General features: G+C 53.2%; 1 protein-coding gene across 1 annotated transcript; it reads right to left on the minus strand.

Annotated features, from left to right (window-relative positions):
* Nucleotides 1-991: 991 nt before the first annotated feature.
* Nucleotides 992-27,683, minus strand: Fbxl18 (F-box and leucine rich repeat protein 18). The gene is made up of 5 exons (XM_076923565.1): nucleotides 27,569-27,683; nucleotides 22,527-22,727; nucleotides 19,512-21,055; nucleotides 12,597-12,815; nucleotides 992-6,201 (listed from the first exon to the last, which is right to left on the minus strand). The coding sequence occupies exons 2-5, from the start codon at nucleotides 22,722-22,724 to the stop codon at nucleotides 6,045-6,047; spliced, it is 2,118 nt and encodes a 705-aa protein (XP_076779680.1). The 5' UTR covers nucleotides 22,725-22,727; nucleotides 27,569-27,683; the 3' UTR covers nucleotides 992-6,044.
* Nucleotides 27,684-27,716: the final 33 nt, after the last annotated feature.

Genomic DNA, 27,716 nt, shown 5'->3' on the forward strand with positions numbered 1-27,716 from the left:
GCAGATACAAAATGGAGTCAGGACAAGATGGCATTACCTTAGTCATGTCAAGATAAACCACTGTTTGCATGTGAAGACCAGAGGACAATTTTCTTTCTGAGATCGAGTCTCTCTGTAGCCCTGGCTGTCCTAGAACTCCCTCTGTAGATCAGGCTGGCCTTAGAACTCAGAGCTTGGCCTGTCTCTGCCTCCAGAGTGCCGGGATTAAAGGTGTGTGCCACCACGCCTGGCACTTTTTTTTTTTTTTTTTTTTTTTTTTTTTTACCAATCTATTTTATGTGGACTGGTATTTTGCCTGTGTGTATGTCTATGTGAAGGTTCTGGATTCCCCCTTAGGCTGGAGTTACAGACAGTTGTGGGCGCTGGGTATTGAACCAGGATCCTCTGGAAGAGCACCCAATGCTCTTAACCACTGAACCAACTCTCCAGGCCAACCTTTTTCTTTCCTTTTTGGCAAAGGCTAGGTAGCCTCACCCTCTGAGCCAAGTCAAGGATAGATGGCCTCATGGCGTGCTGCAAACACAGTACTGCCTCCCAACCCACCAGGTCTTCTGCAATGAGACCCTAAGACCCCTGGATCCTAGGGTAGTCTGTATCTACCTCTGCTGGACATGGTGGACCTCTGTGACTGCCTACCAAGCAGGGAGGTGACAACAAATGTTGAATCCCAAAGCTGACCACACCTTGCTGGTTTTCTTAGAATGCTTGTGATTCAATTTGGTAGCCATGCGGTGGGTGAGGAAGGCCCCCCATCCCAGAAGGGTCCACCTGTGGGTGTCAACACAGGCTCTGCTGAGGTCAAGGGCCACAACCAGAGAGCAGGATTAGGAGTTCAAAGTCAGCCTTGTCTACATTATTAGATTTGAAACCAGCCCAAGCTACATGAGATTCTGTCTCAACAAAAGAAGGAGGGACCCTCCCCACTTGAGCCTATGAGGCTGGCCACGCATGGATGGTCAGGAGTCCCTGTTGGAAGGACCACACGGCTTCCTTTCTAAATCAAGTTCTGTTTATTAGAGATTTTGCACATGCCACAGATTTACATAGACACGCCCATTCAGAATGTAGTTTGTCAGCACCATGGTGACATCTGTCACTACCAGACACCAACCACAGGCAGTTCTCACAGCTGGACAGGAGTCAGGGCGGTCAGTCATCAACAGGGAGGGAATGGCCACTTAGCACCTGGTCTCAAGGCCTTTCTCCACGCCCCAAAACTAAACACTGAGCTCATACGGTTCCTGGGGAAGACACGTGCAGTAGGTCACAGTCAGAAGTAGCAAAGAGGCTTTGAGCTGAGCGCTGTCTGGACACGAGCTCTTGTGTGCGCACACAGACATGCCTGCTGATGCACGCCTACTCCTCCTGCTGGGAAATGCTTGCTCGTACACATTCCCTGCACAGCAGCCCGTGATCACAGAGGTCAGGGCTTAGCTAGTGCTCCCCCTGCTCCCTCCCAACTACCCCCACCCCCGTTTCCAAGTTCTGAAGCAGATCCTGGGCCAGCAGCAGCTTCAGGGACCCATCTCCCTGAGACAGGAGCCTGCCAGGTCTCGTGGGGGTGGGCGGCAGGTCCAGCCAAGCTCCTGATCTGCTGGTGGCCCTCCCAAGGACTGCAGCTGCTGCCATTAAGCAGCTACCATAGGAGCCATGCCTGGGCTAGAATCTCATGCAGTAATGACACCGGGCCTGATAACTTCGATCATACCCTGCAGCCCCAAATGCAGATAAGAATGTCACAAAAACCCTACAACAATGCAGAGGACGCTACTAATAACTGCAAGTACCAATGAATGGGTCACATCCACAGGAAGAGGTCACAGCCTAGGACCCACTGCCTGTAGTCACACTACATACCCATTCAAAATGTCTTCTCTCCAGTTTCTTCATACCTCATTCAAATGTTTCTCTCTCTGTCTACCCTCCCTCCCCCCCCCCCCCAGCCCCATCTCTATTGACATAGTGTCTCACAAAGCCCAGGCTGGCTTCAAATTCATTACATAGCTGAAGCTGGCTTTGAACTCATAACCCCTGCTTCTACCTCCTGCAGGCTGGAATGAGAGGCATACCCCATCACGCTTGGCTTCTCTTATTTTTCCCATTTTGAGTTTGAGTTCAGCAATTTCCAGGTCTTCAAAGAGGCTGGAGGGAGGGGTGACATGCTGGCCCCTCTTGGAGTGGGCATGAGGGTGGCGGTCCATCTGCTTGAGGCCTGGCCTTTGGCACCAACAACCCCACTGCTTAGGCCCGTCTTTCCCTCAGACCCCTATGGTCCTAGACTGGCCCAGCCCCTATTATCTTGCTAAGCACCTGACTTTTAACCATGGGTCTGATGCAGCAGATAGTCAGGGAATCTGCCTTGAATGCTCAATCATGAAGTAACCAGTGGATTCAAGTGTCTGGGCCCAGCCCTTGCTAGTTACAGCCCAGGTCTGGACCTCATGGCCTTATTACAGGGCCTCTAGGGGCCACTGGCAGGGCAGAGCCTGTCCCTGTCATATCAAAGCAAAGCCCTCTTCAATCTGGCCAGTAAGGTTCCTCCACATAAAACCCAGCAAAACTGAGAACCCAGCTCCATGGATAGAGTACTTATTTCTCGAGGATCTGAGCTCAAAGCCTCAGAACCCACACGAAGCCAGGCATGGGAGCTCTATCTGTCATCATGGAATGCCCATCGAGGGATGGATGGATGGTGGAGACAGAAGTTCATGGGCCAGCTAGCCTGGTGTATACAACAGCAAACAAAAGACTCTGTCTCAAACAAGGTGGAAGGTGAAAAGGGACACCCGAGATTGTCCTCTGCCCTCTACACACATGCCACGGCACACACAGACCTGCACAGACATGCACAGAATTTTAAGAAGAAAATAGGAAAGCCACTCAGTGAGCCTGGTTTGCTGGTTTATGCCAAGCAAGAGGGTTAGGAGATATGGCATCAAAGACAGCACATAAAACACATAAAACACATAAAACACAAAGTCTAGCCAGGCAGTGGTAACACACGCCTTTAATCCCAGCACTCAGAAGGCAGGGGCGGGTGGATCTCTGTGAGCTCAAGACCAGCCTGGTCTATAGAGTGCGTTCCAGGACAGCCAGGGCTATGAGGAAAAACCCTGTATCAAAAATACAATACAAAACAAACAACCAAAAAAACCCACAAGGTCTGGAGGAGGAGGCAAGAACAGCCAGGGGTGGGTAGGAATACAGGCAGCCATGAGAGAGCAGGGGATATCTGTTTACAAAGGATGAGTTCCCCCATAGCTCTCCTCAATGTAGAACACACACACACACCAAAAGATGCAGGCTCACATGCATGCACACAGGCATGCACACAGGCATACATATATACATGTACACACATGCAGGTACAAGTACACATGTATGCATGTGCGCGCGCGCACACACACACACACACACACACACACACACACACACACACACACACACCCTCAAGCAGGCACAAGTGCTCACCGTGCTCTGGGCAGGCAACATATGGTCTGACACTTAACAGCCCAGTCCTGCCAATCAGGGACCATTAGGGTGGGTTCTTTTCCCAGCGTCAAACGCTGCAGGCTATAAATTTCGATTAACACCAGTGCCAAAATAGCACTTAGTGGAAAATAAGCACGCTATTGACATCTGGTGGATCCTGTCCCCAGTGGAGAAGGAGAGAAAACTCTCACTTGAAGTCAAAGGAGACGCTGAGAATACAAGGCCTACTAGTTGGGGGTGCTTCCTCAGGCAGTCTGCACCCCCAACCTCCTGTGTCCAGGCCTCTCCCTGTCAGCCCAGTTTCTGGGCATAAAAGATGCCACAGGCTAGCACTGCTGGTTCCTAAGAACTGCCTATCTGCAGGATTAAAAGGATGGCTCTGGCTTTTTGAATAACATCCCAGGAGAAAGGTGATTTCCTGTCTGAATGGGGCTGCCATTTGGGTTTTTTGTTGTTGTTTTTTGAGATACAATCTCTATACAGCCCTGGCTGGACTAGAACTTACTATGCCAACCAGGCTGGCCTTGAACTCACAGAGATTCGCCTGCCTCTGGGACTAAAACCTTCACCACCACACCCAGCTGATCTGGCCTGCCTTTAAAGGAAGAAACCATATGGATTCTGGGACCCGATACCTCCAAGCAGCCTGCTTCTACCATAGGCTGGGACCAGCCACATTCTCATTTTAGGGACAAGTAGCAGTTGGTCCTGGAGAGCCTATGGGTGGCCTTTAGGTGCTAGCTTAGTGCTCTAAAGACATGCCCAGAAACCGGAAGAAGTGGGTTTTACCACTTGTCTACAACTGTGTGGGATTTCAGCCCACCCTCTGGAACCTTGGCAGCCAGTCCAACGGCCTGCGATGCCAGGAAGGGGCAGGACAGGCTTAGACCTGTCTCGGTTCTAAGCTCTGTGTGTTAGGTCAGGGAGAGTAAGGGCTCTGGGTGTGGGGTGGGTGTCCCTGGAATCAGTCTGCAACAGGCCAATCCTTCTGGCTAGGAGTTAAGATCACTCAGCAACAAGGACAGGGAGGAGCACTGTGGGCTCTGAAGAGAATCAAGGATTCCCTCAGGCAAGAGGCTGGCTGAGGAGGGCGGCCTTGGCACTGGAGACCCCACGTAAACACTGAAGCTGGAATGGCCAGGGGCCAGGCAGGGGTACAGTTCCTGGTGCCTGTTTCCCTAACACTGTTCCCAGAGCCCGGTCTCCCCAGGCACAGCCTAGCCCTGCTCCTCACCAGCAAGGGTGCTGCTGAGGAGACCACAGCTTAGGAAGACTTGTACCCGAGGAGACAAGATGAGGGCAGGCTGGGTCTGGGGAGGTCACCAGCAGTGAGTGAGGCCTGGTAGGCCGGCATGGACTGAGATGTCTAGCCTGGAAGCCACCTGGACCAATGTCCACCCATACTGGAACCCATCACAGGGGAGGACCAGGTAGGGCTCTAAGTCCCCTCCAGGAGCTACTGGCTCAGTCTGGCTATCGTGAGAGACAAATGAAGCCACAGACACTGGGGTCCTGCTTTAGCTTTGTCTGTCCTTTGTTTTTGGTTTGCTGAGATTAAGACAAGCTCTTATGTAGCCCAGGTTAGCCTCTGTATCAATTATGTAGCTGAGGGTGACCCACATTTGTACCTTGACCTCCTGTGTGCTGGGCTTACAAGAGTGAGCTGCCACACAGGTGTGCGCGGTGCTGGGGATGGAACCTCTCTTGGTGGATTTTATAAGGACTAAGCAGGTAGGTGTTCCCTGCTCCCGTCTCCTTCGCCCACTCTGGCTTTTACCATTCTCAGCTATCCGAACGGCACCAGAGGTTGTACAGGTCCTGGGAAGCATTCAGACCACACAGCACCTGCTGGCGCTTTAGAGCCGAAGCACACAGACTGTAAAGAGAAGTGACCACTTGTGAGACACAGGCTCAACTCCTCAGGCTCAGTTTGGGGATGAAGCTATCCCACAGTCTCCGCCTCAAGGGATCCTCTGGCACAAGCATCACTGAGCTGAAAGCATCCCAGAGACATCATTGGGTTAAAACATTTTTTTTCTTTGTGGTGGGGACGCCTCACACTCACGAGGCGAGTACTCTGCCACTGGACCACGCCCTAAATGTATCTCAATAGGAAAAGGAGCCACAGGCTCACACATGTCATTTGCGCATTTCACAGTGACAGCCTAGCCCACCCTGACTCCATGTGGGTACAGTCACCTTACTGAGCTCAACTGTAGATGACCACGGACAAAGGAGCCAGAGGACAGTCCCCAGGCTGAAGCAAATGGGTGGACCAGGGCCTGCAGCCCACAAAGCCCCCCGGAGCATGGACAGGCCCTGAAGGCCAGCCTGGCGCATCCACTGCCCATTCATCCATGGGCCACCAGATTACCTCTTGTTACTGAACCCAGTACTCCTAAGGAGAGTGAGAAACCCGGGGACTGGGGTGAGTGTCTCAGGAGAACTGGAAACTTTCTTCCTGTCACGAAACAAGGCCCCACTGTCTGTTGGCTCCTGGCGCCCTTGTGGAGACTCAGGCAGGAGTGGTGGGTGGGGCAGGCAGGGCCCTCTCACCACCACAGGTTGGGGGGTTCCTCAGCCACTCTGCTTTTGAATAAGGTGATCTCGTCCAGGTGCACCATGGGAACATCTCGGATAACATCTGTCAGGCCCTCGTGAAGCAGTGGGAAGATGACGACGTTCAACGCAGGCCTCTCAGCCTGGAAACTGAACCAGAGACCAGCCATTAACAGGGGGTGTGGGCTGATGACACAGCTGGGAAGACAGAGAGCACTCGTGAGCCGCGGGAGACCCCGACCCAGGGCTCAGTGTCCAGCAGGAACGCCCACTTCTCTAAGCCAGAAAGCACAACAGTGGAGGCAGGGGCTAAGGCTGGACCGCAGTGTTTCAGCAGGTAAGAGCACCTGGGTGCGGCTCCCAGAGCTGACACAGCAGCCACCCGCCCCATCTCAGCAGCTCCAACTCCCTCTTCTGTTTTTTGTTTGTTTGTTTGTTTTTTCGAGACAGGGTTTCTCTGTGTAGCCCTGGCTATCCTGGAACTCACTCTGTAGACCAGGCTGGCCTCAAACTCAGAAATCCGCCTGCTTCTGTCTCCCAAGTGCTGGGATTAAAGGCGTGCACCACCACTGCCCGGCCAACTCCCTCTTCTGAACCTCTGCCGGTACCAAGTACACATATGATGCACAGACATCCATGAAGGCAAAACACTCATGCACATAAAATAAACAAAGCTATAGAAAAAGAGAATACAGTTACTGGCAGGCCGGGCATGCTCAGTAGGCAGAATGATGGCCTAGCGTCCTCAAAGCCTCTGTTAACCAGGTGTGGTCCTGGGCACTCGGGAGATGCAGGCAGGGGGTCAGATGGTCAGCTCATCCTCAACTATATACTAGGTTTGACACAAAACCCTGTCTCAAAACAAAAAACAAGATGGCCTTGGTGGTGCATACATTTAATCTTAGCATTCAGAAGGAAGAGGCAGGAGGATGTCTGTGAGCTCGAGCCCAGATTGATGTTAAGTAGTGAGTTCCAGGACAGCCAGGACTACATAGGGAGACCCCGTCTCACACAAAACAAAACAAAACATAAACACAAGTGGAACTTACTTGAAGTGAGTTGAGGGGTGGGGAAGGCAGAACGCTCTGCCTGGCCTGATGTACAAAAGCCTTCACCTCTCTGCCCACAGAGCTCTTGCTAGCAGCCGTGGGAGCCCCAAAGTAGGAAAAACCTGCTCTTAAACTTTGTGTGTTCCCATAGGAGATATCAGAAAAGACAGGGTTCAGACCAAAGCTGAGGGAGGGGACAGGGTCAGCACTGGAGGGAGACACACCCCCATACTATTCTGCACTGGGTGGCTACAGTCTAAGAGCCCACACAACCTAACAGACTCAGGCAGCAATGTGACTCGACTGCACTCATCTAGAAAACTGGAGGCTCTGGGGAGTGGGGACTAAAATACAGCTCAGAGGTTAAGATGAGGACCTGAGTTGGTTCCCAGCACCCAGATGGTGGTACACAGCCATCTGTAACTCCAGTTCTGGGTGGATTCAGCATCCCCTACTGGCCTCTGCAGGTCCTGAACCCATATGCACATACACAGCCACAGAAGCACATTAAAAAAAAAAAAACAACTAGAGACTCTGTATTTTTTGTTTGGTTAAGGGGGTTGTTTTACTTTTCTCTTTTTTCTTTCTTTTTTAATAGCTTACTTTTTTATTTTTATTTATTTATTTATTTTTGGTTTTTCGAGACAGGGTTTCTCTGTGTAGCCCTGGCTGTCCTGGAACTCACTCTATAGACCAGGCTGGCCTTGAACTTAGAAATCCGCCTGCCTCTACCTCCCAAGTGCTGGGATTAAAGGCGTGCGCCACCACTGCCCAGCAGCTTACTTATTTTTATTTCATGTGCATGGGTGTTTTGTCTGCTATGTATATCTGTATGAGAAACCTAGATCCCTGGAACTGGAGTTACAGACAGTTGTGAGCTGCCATGTAGGTGCTGAAATTTGAACCGGAGTCCTCTGTAAGAACAGCCATTGCTCTTAACCACTGAGTCATCTCTCCAGCCCTTGTTTTTCAAGACAGGGTTTCTCTGTGTAGTTTTGGCTGTCCTGGAACTTGCTGTCCTGTAGACCGGCTGGCTTTGAACTCACTGAGATCCTCCTGCCTCCATCTCCCAAGTGCTAGGATTAAAGGAGTAGCGCCCCCCCCCCTCACTCACTCCCCCCACACACCTGGCTGATTAGAAGCTCTGGGATAAAGACAGAATTCCCAGGTCAGATCACCTTTAGCTCCACAGACAGACAGACAGACAGACAGACCTACCAAACGAAACACCAGACAGCATCTTCTTCCCTTCTGAAATGGCCTGTGGGACCTTCATGCTGCCAACGCTTTAGTGGGCCGGTGCACCTCGGCCATCTTACACAGGCCCCACATGGTTCACGGCTCCCGGCTTCTGCATGTGCTCAATGGAGCTGGGACTAAGCAGCTACCGAGGTCTGCATCCAGGTCCCAGCTCTCCCACGAGAGGCAGAGCCACGTGTGAACACCCCAACAGCCTGATCTAGAGCTACCACACACAAAGCAGCGCTGAGCTGGGCAGCTCCCAGACTCCAGCCGCCTCCTCCAGAAGCCGAGCCGTGGGCTGCATCACAAAGCCCATTCCTTTTACCCCTGTTACTTTTTAGCTTTCTTGAGACAGGCTTCACAAACACTTCAGCTTCCCAGGCTAAGGATGACCTTGAACTTTGGGTCCTCCTGCCCCCACCTCTCAAATGCTGGGATTATAAACGGGAACCAGTATGCCCAGTCTGTGCCGCTGGGGGATGGAGCTTACGGCTCTGCACACCAGGAGAGCCCTCTACCGCCCAAGCCTCATCCCAGCCGACTCCATTCTTTGAAACTGACGTCCAAGGCAGACTTCAGCAACCCCTGGTCCATCTGAGACCACTTCTCTGCACGTCTGCAGACCAGACACAGACTGATCCCTGTCCTCCTGGCACGGAGAATCACATGTGCTCACTCAGCCTTGAGCGCGGCCCGAGGCTGTCGTGGGCCTGAGCTTGCCAGAACGCAGCAGCAGAGAGAGAGCTGTTAACTACGGTTCTGGCAAGCTGGAAACTTAGGAAAAGAATGCCTCCCACCCCCATGTCTACATGGAACACCACAGGGGCTAGAGCAGCCAGTTGGCCTTCCAGACCATATGCCCCAACATACGGTGACAGGCCACAAACACACTTTAAGATCCCACATGGGAAGGCAGTGCCAACTGGGTCCCTCAAGAGAATGCTATGGCTACCACAGTGAAGAGTAGACCTCTGTCACAGTAGCCTGAGAGAGCTGGGGGACATCGCCTCACACTGCCCTCAGGTTTGGGGTTCCTGAGTCTTCAGGCCGGAGGCTGTGTGACACGTCACAGGTCTGTAACTGCTCCAGGCAAGCAGTGGCCCTCTCCTTCGCTTTACTACTGTCTGGGGCTGTGCCGGGCTATCACGCAGGCTTCTGGGCTCAGGCCCTGCTGCAGGGAAGAGACAGGACCTGGAAAAGTCCTACACGGGATTTAAGCTGTCATGCCCAGGCCATGTGGCAGCAGGCAGACATGAAGAGGAAAGCAGGAAGCCAATCTCAGCCCTCTAGGAAGATGGCACCAGGTGGGATGATTGGCAGTGGTCCCCATGTCACAGCTCACCCAGGGTGGGCAGGGAGCGGGGCTGTCATGGAAAGGTTCCAGTTTTGCCTGGAAGATGAGGCTGCTCCCCAGAGACAAAGTTGGGAAGAGACTCAGGGTCCAAGGCTGGTGAGACATGGTATAGGCTCGACCTCCACAGTGCCACAGTGACCAGCTTTCACTGGAAACCTTGAGACCAGGTGACACAGGGCCCTCCCCATTCCCAGGGCTTGCAAGAGCAGGCAAGGGACAGGCCCAAGTGGGAGAGCCCAAGGAAGCAGGGGCGTACGAGGGAGCCTTCCCTGCTGGGTCTGAAGTGGAGGTGAGAAAGACAAGTCCAGAGTGGGCTTCAGACAGCCACACGCAGGGGCCCAGACCCTGGTGCAACAGCACTAAGGGCAGACACCAGCAAGCAAGGCAACCATTCATGAGCTAGACCAGCCCAAGTTTCTAGGGAAGACAGGACACTACACAGGTGCTGAGATGTGTGAGCACGAGGTAAAGCAGAACTCTGAAAGTCTCTCCTCAGCATCCTGGGAGGCTACAAACCCCCAGAGTCCACCAGGAACCTCTGTCACTGAGTCTGGTCCCCAGACGTTGAATTCAGACCTCATATGAGGCCAAAGAGGCCCAAATAGGGGAGGGAATTGCAGAAGAACACAATCCCACACCCAGTGGGCTGCATGGTGCAAAAGGAGAGAAGGAGCTGGCGTGGTGACACATCCATGTCATCCTAGTGCTGGGGAGATCAAAATGTCAATGCCCAGAATGGCATCGAGAAGCAGAAAACTCCAAAGCTGAGACGTGGCTCAGCCAGCAGAGAGTTTGCCTGACAATTCCAGGCCCCAGTACAGTAGAAACTGAACATGGCAGCATATGTCGTAATGACAAAACCTGAGAAGTAGAGAGGGGATATCAAAAGGTTAAGGTTATCCCTCACTGTGTTAGTGGCTAGCCTGGGCTACTTGAGACCTTGTCTCAAAAAGAAGAAGAAGGAGAAGGAGAATGAGGAGGAGGAGGAGGAAGAGGAGGAGGAAGAAGAAGAGAAGAAGAAGAAGAAGAAGAAGAAGAAGAAGAAGAAGAAGAAGAAGAAGAAGAAGAAGAAGAAAAGAGACATGGGACACAAAACATGAAGAATAAATATAGTCCACTACCCTGTGCGTGGCATCAGACAATCAGACACAGGCAACCTAAATCCAGATACGTCCTGTGAGGTGGGAGAAGTCAGAGCCAAACCCCAAAACATGAAGTGTCTGAGCCAGACACAGGAGTGTGACAAAGAAGCAAATGCCCAAGGACCTGAGGCAGGAGTGCAGCCTGGCACGGGGACAGACATGAAGGGAAGCGTGATCCTGCCAGGAACCAGCAGTGCAGGGAGGGAGGGACCCCAGCCTTGCTGGCTGAGCCCTCCACACTGCAGGGTGAGGGGCCGGGTGAGGGGAGGGTGAGGGGTAGAGCTCTGTGCTTCCCTGAGCTCTCCAGGCAAGAAGAGAAGAGAATTGGGGCTGCTCCGTGTGGCTGAGGCAGGAGGAGTGCCACAAACTTAAGGCCAGCCTGGGCTTACCCCAACAGTGGTGGTATATGTTTATAATCCCAGCACTCAGGAGAGAAGAGGCAGGAGGACACGGGATTGAAGGTCATCGTCAGCATCACAGTGGGCTCACGGCCAGCCTGAGCTACAAAAACTCTGTCTAAAAAAAGTTCGTAAACTAAACAGACAAAAGAAGTTTCAGGCGAGAGGACAGTGCTGTTGCTCCTCAGACACCCTGGGCACTGGGCGGCTGGCTGCCAAGAGCGACACTGCCACCTGCTGGACGCCTGGGCTCAGCGCCCTGCACAACTGTGCTGACGGTAAGACCAGGAAAGGCTGCTGCCGCGGCGGGGGAGGGGTGTGCAGCAGAGCCACCACCCTGCAGATGGCAAGGCCGCCACAGAACAGCCTCTCTGCCAGTCTCTAGGGCTTTGCCCTGCCCTAAGGCTGCCAGCAAGAGCGGAGAGGAAGGCTTTGTGCTGGCCTGGACTCAGCACCTGGCCTGAAGGGCTTCCTCAGACCAGCCACTCTCTCTTGACTTAAGACAGAGGCTCATGTAGCCCAGGCTAGCCTGAAACTTACTATGTAGCAGAGGAGGACCTTGGATCCTGCCTCCATCACCAAGTGCTGGGATTCTAAGCACGTGCCAGCACATTTGTTTGTTTATGTAAGTGCATGTGTGTGTATGCGTGTGTACATGTGATGTGTGTCCACACAAGTTTATGTGCAATACATCTACACAGTTGCCCAAAGTGTCTAGGAGAGAGGCCATGAGATATCCTGGCTATCTTGGAACTTGATCTGTAGACCAGGCTGGCCTCTGCCTCTGGGGTGCTGGCATGTCCCAGCTGCAGTTACATGACTTCTGAGTCATCTCTCTAGCCCCATGCAGTAAGAACTGATCCCAAGACTTGGTGTCTGCTGGGCAAGTGCTCTACCAGCTGAGCTAAACTGCCAGTCCCTCACTTGCTTGTTGAGGTTGTCTTGCTGTACAGGTCAAGCTGGCCTTGAGTTCACCATGTAGCCCAAAGTCCCCATTCCGCCTCAGCCTCTGAGCTGCTGGGAGTCTAGCCTTTACAACGATGGCGTGACGGTCAGGAAGTCCTTCTGGGGCCCTCAGCAGATGAAGTGAACTAAAACTTTGGCTTCTAGACTCTGGGATAAACTCTGTAGCTGAGGCTAGCCCTAAACCTGGGCTCTTTCTGTCTCAGCCTTCCATGTGGCTAAGACCAGAGACTATCTATGGGAACGAGTCCCCTGCAGGAGGCCAGGTCCTCGGATCATGCTGTTAGATTTTGGTGCTCCATCACCCCAAAGTCAATAATGGGCTGAAGACACTGGGTCCTGGGGACAGTGGTACTGTCCGAGACCTCCCGGCCACATGCCAGGCTGTGCTACTCACCTCCGGAGGAGCGACTGCTGCAGGCTCTTGCAAGTGGTGAGGGATTCTCCGGTGAACATGTGACACATGACGACCTGCAGGCAACGGGCCATAAAGGCCAGCACAGCATCTGGCTGCAGGGTGCCACTGCGAGACACCAGGCACAGGCGTTGCAGAGACGAGCACTGGCCCAGCGCCTGGAAGAACTGAGCGTTGCCGTTGAAGTAGGGCTGCTCCAGCCTGCAGAGAGAAGGGTGTGAGCTGCAGGGACTCCAAGGATGAGGGAGGTTAGCCACAGTCCACAGACCTGCCAGCACGCACCAGCCCAAGGCAATCGCATTCTGTCTTTAGTTTGTCCCCTCTCATACCACCACACCTGCTGGCCTTAGGGGACCCCCTGGGGAGCCAGTCTGATGGCAGAGATACATCAGCCAATGAGGGCAGAAGTGGGGTCCAGAGGGTTGGAGTGGGTGAGAAGGGGAGGGGAGCCTGTCAGGGATGCTTTGAGGCCAGCATCAGCATCCTGCCATCAGCCCAGAGGACTAGCCTCGCCACACAGCCTTCACATAAGGGAGGCTATCATTCTTAGACAGGAGGAACGGGACTCTTGAGACCACAGAAGTGGCCGTGTGGCTTTTTTGCCCTTCACGAAGCACACCAGTCACCCACATCTGTAGAGCCCCAAGTGACACACATTCACACTGGAATTTTGAACTGATTTCCCCACCTGTTTTAAATTTTAAAAAGACTTAATTCATACTTTATACAAGTATGTGTGAATTCCTGCATGTATGTACCCAAGGAGAGCAGAAGAGGTGATCAGACCCCTAGAACTGGATTCCGGGGACCTCTGCAAGAGCAGAACGTGCTCTTAACCAATGAGCCCCTCTCCATGGCCCCAGACTCTCTGTGAGTATAATGAATGCCACAGACTGAACTCAGGGCCTCAAGCATGACAGCCAGGCACCACCACAGCTACACCCCAGCTCCTCATGGGGCTTTTAAGTGATTTTTTTTTCCTCCTCAAGACAGGGTCTCTATGTAGCCTTGACTGGCTTGGAACTCGATCTGGAGACCAGGCTGGCCTCATACTCAGAGATCTGCCTGCTCTGCCTCCTGAGTACTGAGATGAAAGGCGTGTGTCACCACCACCCAGATTTTTTTCAATGCTGGGAACTGAACTTAGGCCTCACAGATGCCAGGCAAGCATTCCACCACTGAACGTATGCCCAGTCCTTTAGTGTTTAAATCTTAGCCGGGGTCTCACTCTGGTTCCCTGGCCAGCCTTGAATTTAGTTTTCTTCTGCCTCAGCTTCCCAAGTGCTTCTTTACAGGATGAGAAAGTGGCAGGCAGGAGGGATGCAGGGTCAGCAGCAGGATGTGTGTGTGTGTGTGTGTGTGTGCCCGTTTGTCCTCACCATCCTCAATGTTCCCAACAGCAGGGGATGGAAGCCCAGTGCCAGGCAGCAGCTGCCACCTCCACCACTAGGTGGCAGTATGGACTTGCACTAAAGCCCAGGTATCCCCAGGCCTAGTTGCAAGTGTCCTGTACATCTTTCAAACCTTTTACTAAGTAGACAGCCACTTACAGAATCTTGCCCTGAAAGATGTCATCTGCCACAGAGGTCAACCTCTCACCTTCCAATTATGGGGCCAGTGAACCCTTACCCTCTCCCCCATGAACAAGTCTGGTTAGCATCCAGCATGGCTGGGAAACTGACCTAACGTGGGTGCCATCTGAGGCATCTGAGGGTAGGCAGAGAACATGGAAACGGGACCCACCCAGACTGAACCGCATTCCACCTCCACCACTTCCCGGCTGGCTCAAACCACCAGCCAGCAAGGATATGCTGCTCTGTGCGACCTCCTCTCCCCTCTATGCTGCACTCTGAGCCAGGCAGGATAAGAGAGAAGCACAGCTCAAAGGTACCCGAGACTGTGCCAGGCCTGGCTCAAGTGGCTCTTGCTTCCACCCAGGCAGCCTAGGGTGACTCAGGGAAATACTCCGCCTCCAGTCGTGGGAAATGTGGCACCCTTTTCTGCCTGACACGTGATCCTCTCGCTGTAGGGGTGCACTCCAAACCTACATCCAGAACAACCTGTCCATGTGGCACCTCCACCCCACAGCGAGCCAGGCTGGTACCAGCTCAGGTTCATGGGAGGCTGAGGTGGCGGTGGTAGCAGATGAGCCTGGGATTCCTAGGGCTGCCACCAGAACACCCCCCCCACTCCCACCCCCAAGGAAAATAAAGGGGCCCCTGCAGGCCCCATTACCCCAGGAACCAAGCCAGAGCAAACAACACCTCCTGGGCCTACAGCTAGCTCCTGCCACCTGCTGCAGCATCTCTGGGCTCCCCTGCCCCAGAAGGTAGCAATCCAGAGGGATGGGACCATTTGGCTGTGCTCTGGAAGCCTGAATGTGTTTAGAACAGGCAGTACCTTACACTGCAGACGGTTCTGCGGCTGCGGGCACAGGCTGCAGCCTGGGAAGAGACGTCACATGACCTACAAGATGAATTCATCTCCAGTCCTGCAGGACTTCCATCGTCCTGCCTCTGGAGAGGATGCTAGCTCTCAGGGACAAGCCAATATATAGCCCAGGCTGGCCTGGAACTCAACCTTCCTAGTTCAGCCTCCTGAGAGCTGGGATTTTAGGTATTTACCACCACACCTACGGCAAAAACACAAGGCTTGATAAACAGATAGAAAATAAACAAGGGGGCGGGGAGGGGGCAGGGCAGCAGCACAACAAGATCTAGAAAGATCTTGGCTCTGAAAGATTCAAAGGCTCCTCTGGGTTCCTTGAAGTTATAAAACCAAAGGAAGTAGTGGCCAGCAGAGAGGTCATCCACCAAATGTATTCTCTGATCCATCTTTTCTCTCTTCTCTTTTCAGACAAGACAGTCTCATATCATATAGCCCAGGCTGGCCCAAACTATGTAGCTAAGCACTAATTTCTGACCATCCCCACTCTGCCCATCCCCTAGTGCTGGTTTTGTTTTGTTTTGTTTTTTTGTGGCTTTTCGAGACAGGGTTTCTCTGTATAGCTTGGGCTGTCCTGGAACTCACTCTGTAGACCAGGCTGGCCTCGAACTCAGAAATCCACCTGCCTCTGCCTCCCAAGTGCTAGCATTAAAGGTGTGCGCCACCACCGCCTGGCCCCAGTGCTGGTTTTGCAGGTTTGTCAGCACACTCAGTCTAGATGGTACTGAGGATGGAAACCCTCTACTGACTGAGCTTTAGGCTCAGCCCAGATGTCTAACACTTGCCTTTCTGGCAAACAATGACCATGCTTCAGGAAAGGCCAGGGGTGTGACAAGCCAGGCACAGGAAGACAAAGGTGTGAGACACCACAAAGGAAGCAGAGGAAACGAAGGGAGGCCCGCTGGTGACTACAGGGAGAGACGGATGCAGCGAGGGAGGAAGGCATCCATCTGTGCGCCTGAGTAACGCAGAACGCAGATGTGAGAGGGAGGAGGGGCAGCTGCTGTAATTTACCGCTGCAGTTAGTTACAAAGTTTCACCAATGCAGAGGGAGCCCAAGGCTTACATCTGTCTCGTTTTTGTTGTTGCTAACACAGGGTCTGTCACAATGAAGCTAAGGATAACCCAGAACTGCCTCTACTACCCCCCTAACCCCCGCCCCCCAGTGCTGGGATGGCAGGCAGACATGGGGTCTCTATATCTGGTTGGGTTTTTGTCTGTTTGTTGGGGTGGGGGCTGTTGTTGCTTTTGAAGACAGGGTCTTACTCTAGCCCAGGCTGGCCTTGAACCCAAGCAAACCCCCACGGCCTTAGCCTCTTGAGGTGAGGACTACTCCCTGTAGTCACAACACTTCTGTTTCCTTCTGCTTCCTTTGTGGTGTCTGTCACACTTGGGAGCCACATTCAGTGCATGTGCCACCACAATCAACTGACTGGGACTCTAAACTGGGGGGGGGGGGGGGACGGGACAGGAAAGCCCACAGGCAGGTTCCAAAGGCAAGCATATCAGGAAGGCACACAGATACCCAGGCATGGATACAGCCCTGTCTACTGACACAGCCCTGGCTGTGGGTCTGCTCAGCTGAGCATCACGCTGGAGCAGCAGGGCAGGTGACCAGATGGGGCAGAACACAGAGGCTTTGGACCTGAACAACCTCAGCATGGCTGTGCTCTGAGGAGAAAGAACCCAGAGGCCAGGCTAGCCAGGTAGCTATGGAAGTGAGCAGCCCAGGACCAGCTGGTTTTCCTGTCATACTGAAGCCAAGAGGGGAGCACTGAGACATACAGGATCCGCCCTGCCCTCCCTCCACCCTCCCCTGTGGGTCCTGAAGCCAAAGGGAAGCTCTGGCTTGGACTGACAGGTGAGATCTTCCTGCTTCTGACTGGACATCAGCACCCACGATGTTGTGTGGAAAGGTCAGCTTCGTGCCAGCCCCTTTGCACAGCACGAGTTGACTAGTTTTATTTCAACTTGATACACGTTAGAGTCGTCTGAGGAGGGAACCTCAGGTGAGAAGATGCCTACATAAGATCCGGCTGTGAGCAGACAAACCTGTGGGTTTTTTGTTTGTTTTTTTTTTTTTTTTAAATTAGTGATTGGTGGTCCCATCCTTGGGCTGGTGGTGATCAAGGTGTTTCATCACAGTAATAGAAACCCTAAATAGGTCAGACACCAAAGAAGCAGTAACTGCACCAGAGAGAGTGACAGCCGCATACAAGACCCTTTAGGCTAAGGGATGACTCTGAGACCTCACCGAAGCCTCCACCCACCCACACCAATGAACTGGCAGAGTCCCTAAGTCCTACCGCCTCATGCCATGCCACACACACACACACACACACACACACACACACACACACACACGTGCTTCATAAACCCAGTATGGTGAAACTCGCTACATTCCCAGGATGGAGATGCAGATGCAAAATAATCAGAAGATCGTCATCCTCAGCTACACGGAAAGGTATGAGGACAGCTTAGGACACATGAGACGTCTCAGAAGAAAAAGGGAACAATCACAACTTCAGCCTGACGGAACACACCTGTGACCCCAGACGCTCAGGGGGTCGAGGTAGGAGGATCAGAGTTCAATGCCTTCCTGGATGACAATGAGTTCAAAATAAGGCCCAGCAACCTGCTTAAAACAAAGAGAGAGCTGGCGCCAGAGCCCAGTGGTGGAGCTCTGCTTCCCTAGACTATGCAAGGCCCTCACTGTGTGTGGGGGTGCAGGCCTGTAACTACAGACGAGGTAAGAAGACACCAGTTAGAGACTATCTTGGGCTACAGAGAACCTATCTCAAAAATCCAAGGACTAGGAAGTGTGGCTCAGTGGTTGAGCCCCTGTCTAGAATCCCTCAGTGAGAGGCTGGGGTGTGGCTCAGTGGTAGAGCCCCTGCCTAGAATCCCCCAGTGAGGGGCTGGGGGTGTGGCTCAGTGGTAGAGCCCCTGCCTAGAATCCCCCAGTGAGGGCCTGGGGACTTAGCTCAGTGGTAGAGCCCCTGCCTAGAATCCCCCAGTGAGGGGCTGGGGTGTGGCTCAGTGGTAGGGCCCCTGCCTAGAATCCCCCAGTGAGGGGCTGGGGTGTGGCTCAGTGGTACAGTACCCGCCCAGAATCTCCCAATATGAAGCTTGAGGTGTGTGGCTCAGTGGTAGAAGAACAAAACCTATGTTCCATCTGCAGAACCACCACAAAAGAGAAAAAAGCCCACCACCACCCACCTCTGTTTTTTACAAAGTTTTTTGATACAGGGTCTTATTATGTAGCACTGGTTGGCTTGGACTCTCTAAACCAGACTGGCCTCAAACTCGCTGAGTTCACCTGCCTCTGCCTCCCAAGTAGTCCTGAACTCTTCTCATTTAAATTCTGGGTGATGGTGATAATCCCTGTACTTTACCGTGTGTTCAGTGTGAATGCGGCCAAACTCGGCTCTGGAAACACCAGTAAGTTTTATCCTAGGAACTGAACCCAGAGTCTCCAGCACGTTAAGTACTCTGCCACCACATCCCCAACCTTTCTTAAAGATTTTATTTCAAGACAGGGTCTTACTAAGTTGCGCAGGCTGGGCTCAGACTCACTGCTCTAGGCAGGTCTTGAACCTGCGATGCTCAAGGACAGTGGCTGCAGCAGGGTCCTCCCAGGCCTGTGTGCTTCACTGCTTCCCACTGTCCAGGACGGTCCTACCACCTGCCTCAAGGCCACCACTCCTAGAGGTCTGAGTTCCCTTTTGAGATAATCTGTTTGCACAGCCTGCCTGCTCTTGTCTCCACAGGGCACTGGCAGCAGCTCTCAGCTGAAGCCCCCAGCCCTCCTCCACCTGCCCCTGCTGCTTCATCTCCCTCTCCCCCCTGCCTCCTGCAGTGCCCTGGTGGCGCTGAGCCCAGGAGGTTCGGGTCACTGTCATCTGCTCCATGCTTCTGGCTTTGTTGAGGAAGGGTCTTGCTAATACAATCCAAGCTGCTCTGGAGCTCAGGTCACATGCTATCAGACACCCAGTACACCTTAGTCCTGAAGCCCCCAGCCTACTGCTACACACCCTCCAAGTGTCACTGTGAGGGGCCGTGGAAGATGGCTCAGTGGGTAAGAGTGCTTTCTAGCAAATATTAAGTTCAAATCCCCAGCAACCATGTAAGACTGGCCACACATGTATCTAACCCCCAGGAAGTCACTGGCCAGCCACAATGACCAGCTTCCGGTTCAGTGAGATGTCCTGTCTGAGGAAGTGAGGTGTGGAAGAGCGAGGGGGCTCAGTTAGGTAAGAGCATGTGCTGGGGAAGTCAACGGGCTTCTGAGGTCAACGCTCAGAACCCACAGAAAGAAGGGAGGACAGAACCAACCCACACATCTGCCTTCTGCCCTCACATGTACTCTGTGGCACAGGCACCTAAGTCCCTCACCTCAGGTCCTCAGACCCTTGCCTTAGACCCTCAGCCCCTTACACCTCATCCCCTCACCTCAGGTCCTTCAGCCGCTTGCAGTGCTTCAGCATGTCAGCAAGAGCAGGCATGTACACCACCTTCCCCATCATGCCCAGGTTGGCCAGCGACAGAGACTGTAAGTGCTGGCATTGCAGGCCGATGCTCACAAGTCCAGAGCCTGTCAGCATGCCTGGCAATTGAGCTAGTGTCAGGTGCCGCAGGAAGGTCAGCTGGCCAATGGCAGCTACCTCTGAGTCCCCCACATTCTGTGCCCGACTGCAGGGTGGGAGGGAGTTGCGGATGGCAGGCTCATTGCGGGGCATGGCTGAGGAGAAATTGGACCCGATCAGTTCCAGGTGCTCCAGAAATGGGAGCTTCTTCAACAGAGACCAGAACACAGAGGCAGGCTGCGGGGCCGACTGGCCCACGAAGGGGTTGGGACAGGTCTGCACCCCAATGCGCACCTTCTTGCCAAATCCACGGGGTACTGCGTGCATGGCCGGCGGGGCGGGCGCACGGTCAGGCCTGGGTGCTGAGTCCGCCACGGAGCAGACAGGCAGGGACAGGGAACGGAGGTGGCAGAGCCGAGCCAGCAGCTGGCAGAGGTGGCGGCCCAGGCCGTCGGAGCTGTGGTGATGGGCAGCTGAGAGATTGAGGTGGTGCAGGTTGCGGCAGGACTCCACCAGAGTCTCCAGGATGCCACTGTCAATGTCGTCCTCGGCCTTGCGCAGCAGCGAGTCCGCAGACAGGCAGTGCACGCAGCCGCTGAGGTTGAGGCTGGCCAGACTGCGCAGGTCCTTCCCCCCATTGAGGAGCCGCTGGATCAGGTGACCACCTGACAGGGTGCAGCGGCTGAAGCTGAAGTAGAAGGGGTTGTTGAATTTCATGTGCTGCAGGAGGGTGGAGCCGTTCAGCCAGGACTTGGGCAGCTGCAGGGCGTCCAGGGCCACGTTGCGGGCCATGGAGTCCAGCAGGTTCTTGGTGGCCCCGCTCTCCGCAAAGCTGCCAGGGACGGAGATGAGGAAGGCATGCAGGTTCTCAGGCGTGCGGTCGCTGAGCACAGCGAGGTAGAGTCTCACCACCTCCTGGTTGATGTAGCCAGGGGCCAGGCGTGCATAGAAGACACGCAGGTTCTGGTAGTGGGGCACATTGCTCTGGCCCACCATGAGCTGGCCTGAGAGGACAGCACCCTCCCGGGTGCGGTCCAGGATCTCGAAGTAGAGCAGCAGCTTCTGCAGGCTGGCACAGCAGGGCACCACACCATAGGAAGGCGTGAAGAGCGTCTGCTTGAGCTCCTGCACTCGGCTCAGCGTGGCCCTGCACTCACTGCTCAGTTGGCTGGCGTCGAAGCCAGGGCTCACGTCAATGGCCAGTGAGCGCAGGCGCTGCAGGGCTGACAACACCCTGGACAGCCGCAGAGAGGTGAGGTGGCAACCTGACAGATTCACCTTCACCAGGCTGTGACAGCGGGCCACGTGCTCGATGGTGGAGCCAGACAACCAATAGCAGCCTGCCATGTTCAGCTGCTGGATCTCCCGGCCAATCTCCTTCACCAGCTGCTTCACCTTCTCCTCATTGGCCTGCAGAGTGGGGACAGGGCAGGAGAGACAGGTGTCCCTGGCTACTTCCCATTCCTGCTCAGAGGAGAATGGCCTGCCCTTCCCCTTCCTGTCGCTGCCAACAGTCAAGAGAGCCCCGCCTACCAGGAAGATGTTTGCTAGCCAGACCCTGGTGGCACATGCCAGTCATTTCAACACTTGGGAGGCTGAGACAGGAGCATCACAAGTTTAACATCCATATGGGCTAGAGTTCCAACACAGCCTGGAGTACTCAAGACTCTTGTTTCAAAAAGAAACCAAGTGCCGGGCGGTGGTGGCTCACGCCTTTAATCCCAGCACTTGGGAGGCAGAGGCAGGCGGATTTCTGAGTTCAAGGCCAGCCTGGTCTACAGAGTGAGTTCCAGGACAGCCAGGGCTATACAGAGAAACCCTAGAGAAACCCTGTCTCAAAAACAAACAAACAAAAAAAGGAGGGAGGAAAGAAGGGAAGGAGAGAGGGAAGGAGGGAGGGAGAGAGGGAGAGAGAAAGAGAGAAACAGTTGCTTGCTAACTCCAGCGCCAGGGGAATTTGATGCCTCTGGCCTCTGGGCACAAGAACTCACACAGGGGCACACACATCTAAAAATAACTAGTTTTTTTTTTTTTTTAAAGCTATAGGGTTTTTCTTCTCTGTTTGTTTTTTGTTTGTTTTTGAAACAAGAGTTTCTCTGTGTAGCCCTGGCTGTCCTGGAACTTGTTCTGTAGACTAAGCTGGCCTTGAACTCACAGAGATCTGCCTGCCTCTGCCTCCTGAGCGCTGGGACTAAAGGCATGTACTACCATCACACAGCATGCTATTGTATTTTTTTAAAGACAGGGTCTCACTGTGTAGCCTTGGCTGACCTGGAACTCTGTAGACCAGCCTGGCCTTGAATTTACAGGTCTCTCTGCCTCAGCTCCTGAGTGCTGGGACTCTAGGCATATGCCACCATCGGGCACACAGGCACACCTAACTGTTTGAGACTAACCTGGTCTGAGCCATGAGCATCTTGCCTCAGCCTCTGAGTGCTGGGACTACATGTGTGTCCTACCATGGCAGGCTAGTGTCTCAGTTGATCAGAGACGTCAGCCCTGAGCATGGCAGGCAGCCCTCTGCAGCAATGCCTACTGTGTCATCTGTCTGCTGTGCCACTCTACAGACCTTTGTAGCCTAGGCTGTCCTTGAACTCACTCTACAAAGACCTTCCACGGCCTGCCCTGTGGTGTAGCGACTCCACCCTGTGGAGCCTCCCACTAATCCCTGTATTTGAGGCCCAGGCTCTCTCCCTCCCAGAACATGCACTACCTCCTGCCACGGGGCGCCACCTACCCTTTTCTACCCTGGATCTGTCACTCAGTGTATCCTGAAGACCATTCCCAGCTGCACAGTCTTCTGTGCAAACATCAGTGCCTGCCACTGGCCCCCACAGGCTGGCGCTGGGTTCATCTTGCCCTCCAGCCCACCTTGCCTCACCTGGTAGTCCTTCTGCAGCAGCACAGTGTGCACCAGGCTCTTGTCCAGGCACAGGGCTGCAAGCTTCCTGCAGGTGCGCCGCACGTTGAGAACCAGGTCCGTGCTGGGGACATGGCTCAGGATATGTAGGAGGATCTCATCAGAGAAGCCAAGCAGGTGGGTGTCACCTGCTGCCTCTGCCTCATCATCATTGGACATGTCCTGGAAGTGAGGGACAACAGAGGGAGGGGTTGGAGCAGCCTTTAGATGCTACCTGGACAAGCAGAAAGACCTGAGTTTGGATCCCTAGCACCCACATAAAGAGCCGTGTAAGGCATCCTGTGTCTGGAACCCCAGCACTGGGGATGCAGGGACAGGAGAACCCCACCCCTCAGTAGAGGGGTTTTACCAGCTCTTTGTTGAGCCACAGAGAACACAAAGAGTTACCTAGAATCCCCTCTTGGAGCTGGAAATCAGAAGGCAAGGTGAGAAAGATCAACTGACGGCCGTTTTCAGCCAAGGCCTGAGGGTTCTGGCATTTCCTGGGTGTTAAGACAAAGCTTGCTTTGTAGCCTAGGCTGTCCTTGAACTCACTATGTAGCCCAGCCTGAGCTTGAGCATGGTTCTGGGGATATACACGTGTGTCACCATGCCTGCCTTTCCATAATCACTGTAGTCCCTTAGCCTCCTCCCTCCCTCCCTCCCTTTTTTTTTTTTTTGTTTGTTTGTTTGTTTGTTTGTTTGTTTGTTTTTCGAGACAGGGTTTCTCTGTGTAGCCCTGGCTGTCCTAGAACTCACTCTGTAGACCAGGCTGGCCTCGAACTCAGAAATCCGCCTGCCTCTGCCTCCCAAGTGCTGGGATTAAAGGCGTGCGCCACCTCGGCCCGGCTTCCTTCCTTCCTTTTTGACAGTGTTTCATGTTGCCAAAACTGGCCACAAACTAGCCAAGGATGACCCTGGACTCCTAATCCTCCTGTCTCCACCTCCCGAGAACTGGGATCACAGAACATTCCACCAGGCCCACCACACAAGTGAGCACAGCACACACAGCACACAGGCCCTGGAACCTCAGCCCACTCCTCTGCCACTCTGCTTCCCAGGCATTTACCCAGAGAGCAGCAAGAATTTACACAAGACACTGAGCAATTTCCACAGGTTCAGGCCATACTGAATTTTCTCTTTTATTTTTGTTTTCTTACATCTGTGTGTGCTTCTGAGGAGAGAGTTTGTGTGAGAGAGAGAGAGAGTGTGTGTGTATGGTGGTACATATGTGCCTGTGGAAGTCAGAGGACATCCTGTGAAGTTGTGGAAGTCAGTTTTCTAATCCACTGTGTAGGGCTTGGGATACAGCTAAGGCTCCCATGGCTCGGGAGATGGCTCAGAGGTTCCAAGTGCACACTGCTCTTGCAAAGAACCGGAGTTCAGTTCCCAGCACTTATGCTGGGTAGCTCCTGACTGCCTATAACTCCAGTTCTAGGGAATGATGGTCTCTTCTGGTTTCTGTAGGCAACTACATGCATATACCCCAAAACACACATACAGATACACACACACACACACACAAAAAAAAAAGTTGCTGGCTGGTAGAGGCACACACCCATTAAAGCAGCACACACACAGGAACTCAGAAGGCAAGCAGAGCTCTGTGAGTTTGAGGCCAGCTTGGTCTACAGAGTAAATTCTAACACAGCTAGAGCTACACAGTAAAATCCTGTCTTGAAAATAAATAAATAAACAAATAAATGTTTGAAAAATTTAAAATCTAAAAAAAAGTTTTTTTAAAGTTAGGTTTTTAGGCTTGGTGTCAAGACCCTTGCCCACTGTGGGTTTGTTGTTGTTTTGTTTTGTTTCTGATAGCCAGGATCACTGTAGCCACTGAGACACTCAGTGACAGATCCTCCTGCCTCCCTTCCCAAGGCTTGGCTGGTTGTTTTTGTATCTGCAGTACTGGGGCCTCCTGGATCTCAGGTGAGGGCTCTAACCTGGAGCTGCTCCCCAGCTCCTTACAAATCGAGATCTGAAGACCACTGCTCCACTCGGCACAGCACAGCCTCAGATCCCCCTCCTGCATGCTGCATCCCAATCGGAAAATACCAGCCTGGTCTACATGCTGAGTTCCAGGCTAGCCAAGGTTACCCAACAAGTCCTTGTTCAGAGAGTAGAAAGAAAAGCCGGCTAGGATCACAGGTGTGCAGTATTAGTCTATCTTATAGAAGGGGTTCCTTGTTTGCATTGTGTGTGTGTGTGTGTGTGTGTGTGTGTGTGTGTGTGTGTGTGTGTGATATAGATGTATGTGTTCACATGTATGTGAAGGTGTGTGTATGTGTGTAAGCCCAGGTGGACAAGAAGTGTCTTCCTAAGTCTGTCCTACTTTTCTGGGGCTCATCTAGACAGGCCAGCCAGCAGGACCCAGGACCCACCTGTCTCTGCCCCACCAGCACCTGGGACAGACACACAAACATGCACCATCCTGCCCAGCATGGGACAGACACACAGACACTCACCATCCTGCTTTGCTTTTTATATGGCTGCTGGAGGTGTAGAGCAAGCACTTTACTGACTAAGCCATCTCCCCAGATCAAGGATTTTTTTTTTTTCTTAACTGCCTGAGAAAGAAAGCACAGAACCAGGCTGACTTAAGTCCAATTCACAACCACTCTGTGCCCTCTCTCCTGCAGACAGCGGGCTCCTGTCAGGATTCACTTATGGCAGCTTAACTGGAATATAATTGGCTTAGAACTATGACCCTCCAAAGCAGGCTACAGAATTTGAAAAACTAAGCATAGCAATGCGTTCCTGTAATCCCACAGGCATATGCACACGCACGCAAACACAGTCACCAGGCTGATTCAGGCACTGCGTTTGGGACACACTCATTCTAGTCTTCCGTGTGGATCCTTCTCCACCTGAGCACAAACTCGGTTTTCACCCTCAAGCCCAGTCTTTCCCTTCTTCACTGGACCCTCTGTTGTCTCATTGAAAGCTACCCCTGTGAACCACACACCTGAGATCCTATGCCTAGGAGGATGAGGCACAATTACAAAGCCAAGGCCAACTTGGTCTACAGCCCTCCCAACAAAACTTGAAAGAGAAAAACTACCCTTATGGTTTCCACCAACCTCCTCCCTCCTGAGTCCTCCTTCCAAAACCAGTTCTCAGCCTGGGCTTTGGTGGCAGGTTTGTCAGCATGATTTTGAACTGGCAGCCTCTCTTGGTCTTGGGGAGATGCCTTACCAGTGCAGAGCTTGACATACAAGCACTAACACCTGAGTGTTACTCAGTGTACTTATGAGGCCGAGGCAGGAAGACAGCTTGAGCCTGTCAGCCTGACAGCAGCCTAGGCACCACAGCAAGATCCAATCTCAAAGGCTCAAACCTTACTGGCTGGCTATGTTGTCCCTTCAAGGAATGGAGGAGCTTTGGAGTCAGGACTCCGCAGGCGCACACGAGCAGCCATGGCTAATCCCTAGCACATTCAAGTCTCCAAGAGCTGCTGATACAGCAGTCCTATCCTGGAACTCCTCTTGCTGGAGACATGACCTTCTGGCACCTCACTCCTCTCTCATTAGTCGACCACACACTCTCCTTCCTGTCAGTCAAGGAGACACTTCTGAGCCCAGTTTTCTTCAAATGAAGAGAAGCTTCCAACAGACAGCCATGGTCCTCATACCCATGTCCCAGCTTCTTTGGAAAACACTTGTAAGTCTCACTGGATAAATGCAAGAAAACTCCTAAGTGTGCCCAGAGACCAGCAATAGGGCTAAGTGAGCAAGGGAGCTTGCCTAGCAAACCCAATGACCCAGGTTCAAACCCTGGGACCCACATAAAATGCTGGCTGCAGTGACCTACATCTGCCATCCCAACACTGCTATAGCAAAGTGAGAGGAGGAGATGGGGACACAGTCAAAAGCTCACACACCAGCTACTCTGGAGTATGCACCACCAAAAGAGCTCCAGCCCCAACCAGGGGAAAGGCAGACGCTGAAGCGATGATTTAGTATTACTCTTTCAGAGGACCCGAGTTCAGTTCCCAGCACTCACATCAGGGAGGCTGATAACCACCCGGAACTGCAACTCCAGGTCCATGTGATCGTCTGGTCTCCTCAGACACCTGCACTCATGTGCACATACCCACACCCAGGTATACATACATAAACATGATTAAAAATAATATAAACAAGCTGAAAGGCAAGAACCAACTCTGGAAAGTGGTCCTCTGACTTCCAATACGTACACCATGACATGCACATGCCGGTACTCACGAATACACACACACACCAATATGGTAAATAGATGTGCCCCAAGGTGCGAGTCCTAGGAAAGGACAAATATAACTCAGATAGGAAGAAAGGCAACAGGGAAGCAGCCAGATGCTCCCCCAACCCCCACCATGGCCCCAAACTGTTGTCTGCAGAGAAAATACTGCACACCCATAACAAGACGCAATGGGATTCTCCAGCTGACCTAGATCATAAAGCTGTGGGGTCAGTCCGACGCCCTATCACACTCCCACACACCACAAGCAAGCTCCAGAAAAAAAAAGTGGGCTGCACTTAAGCTGACAGGAAAAAAAAAAAAAGCGGGGGCCGGGAATGCGGATGAGTTGGTAGAGTACTTGCCTAGCAAGCACGAAGCCCTGGGTTCCACCCTTAGCTGCGCATAAAACCCCGCGTGATGGTGCACACCTGTAACCCCAGCATTACAAAAGCTACAACAGGGAGGTTGCTGTACGTTCAAAACCACCCTGAGCTGCACACTGAGCTCCAGGCCAGACTGGGCTACAGTGTAAAGCAAACAAGAAAACACGAGCAGAAGGGACAACGTCCCATAGCTGCAAGAGCAGAGCCACCACACAAGGAGATGGGGGAAAGGCCTGGAAACTCAGCAGGCCACGTGAAAGGGTCCATTCTGACCATCCATCGGGATTGTGAGCCTGGGAACAGATGGGGTCAGAAGAGGAGAGGGCCTGGGAGAAGGGTAGGTGAGGGCAGGGAATAAGGCCAGGGTCGGGAGGGAAGCACAGAGGGGACTCCAGCCGCCAGGGCGGGAGGTGCAGGTCGTACCTCTCCGGAGCTGGCCGCCGGAGCTGCAGTCTCGCAGTCCCCCAGCCTGCCAGCACAGGGATGCTCCAAGCCGGCGCGGCCACAACTCCACAGAGACCCCGGTAAGGGGCGTGGCTGCGGCGCACGCCTATACGTACTTCCGCTTGCG

Source organism: Arvicanthis niloticus, chromosome 24, assembly GCF_011762505.2.
Source record: "Arvicanthis niloticus isolate mArvNil1 chromosome 24, mArvNil1.pat.X, whole genome shotgun sequence".
Taxonomy (NCBI): Eukaryota; Metazoa; Chordata; class Mammalia; order Rodentia; family Muridae; genus Arvicanthis; species Arvicanthis niloticus.

Coding starts and splice junctions, on each gene's coding strand:
- Fbxl18 (XM_076923565.1), bottom strand. CDS start 22,724: ATGTCCAATGATGATGAGGCAGAGGCAGCAGGTGACACCCACCTGCTT. Junction 12,816..19,511: donor AAGCGGCTGAAGGACCTGAG/GTGAGGGGATGA, acceptor TTCTCTCTGCAG/GCTGGAGCAGCCCTACTTCA. Junction 6,202..12,596: donor CAGCAGTCGCTCCTCCGGAG/GTGAGTAGCACA, acceptor TCTCTGGTTCAG/TTTCCAGGCTGAGAGGCCTG.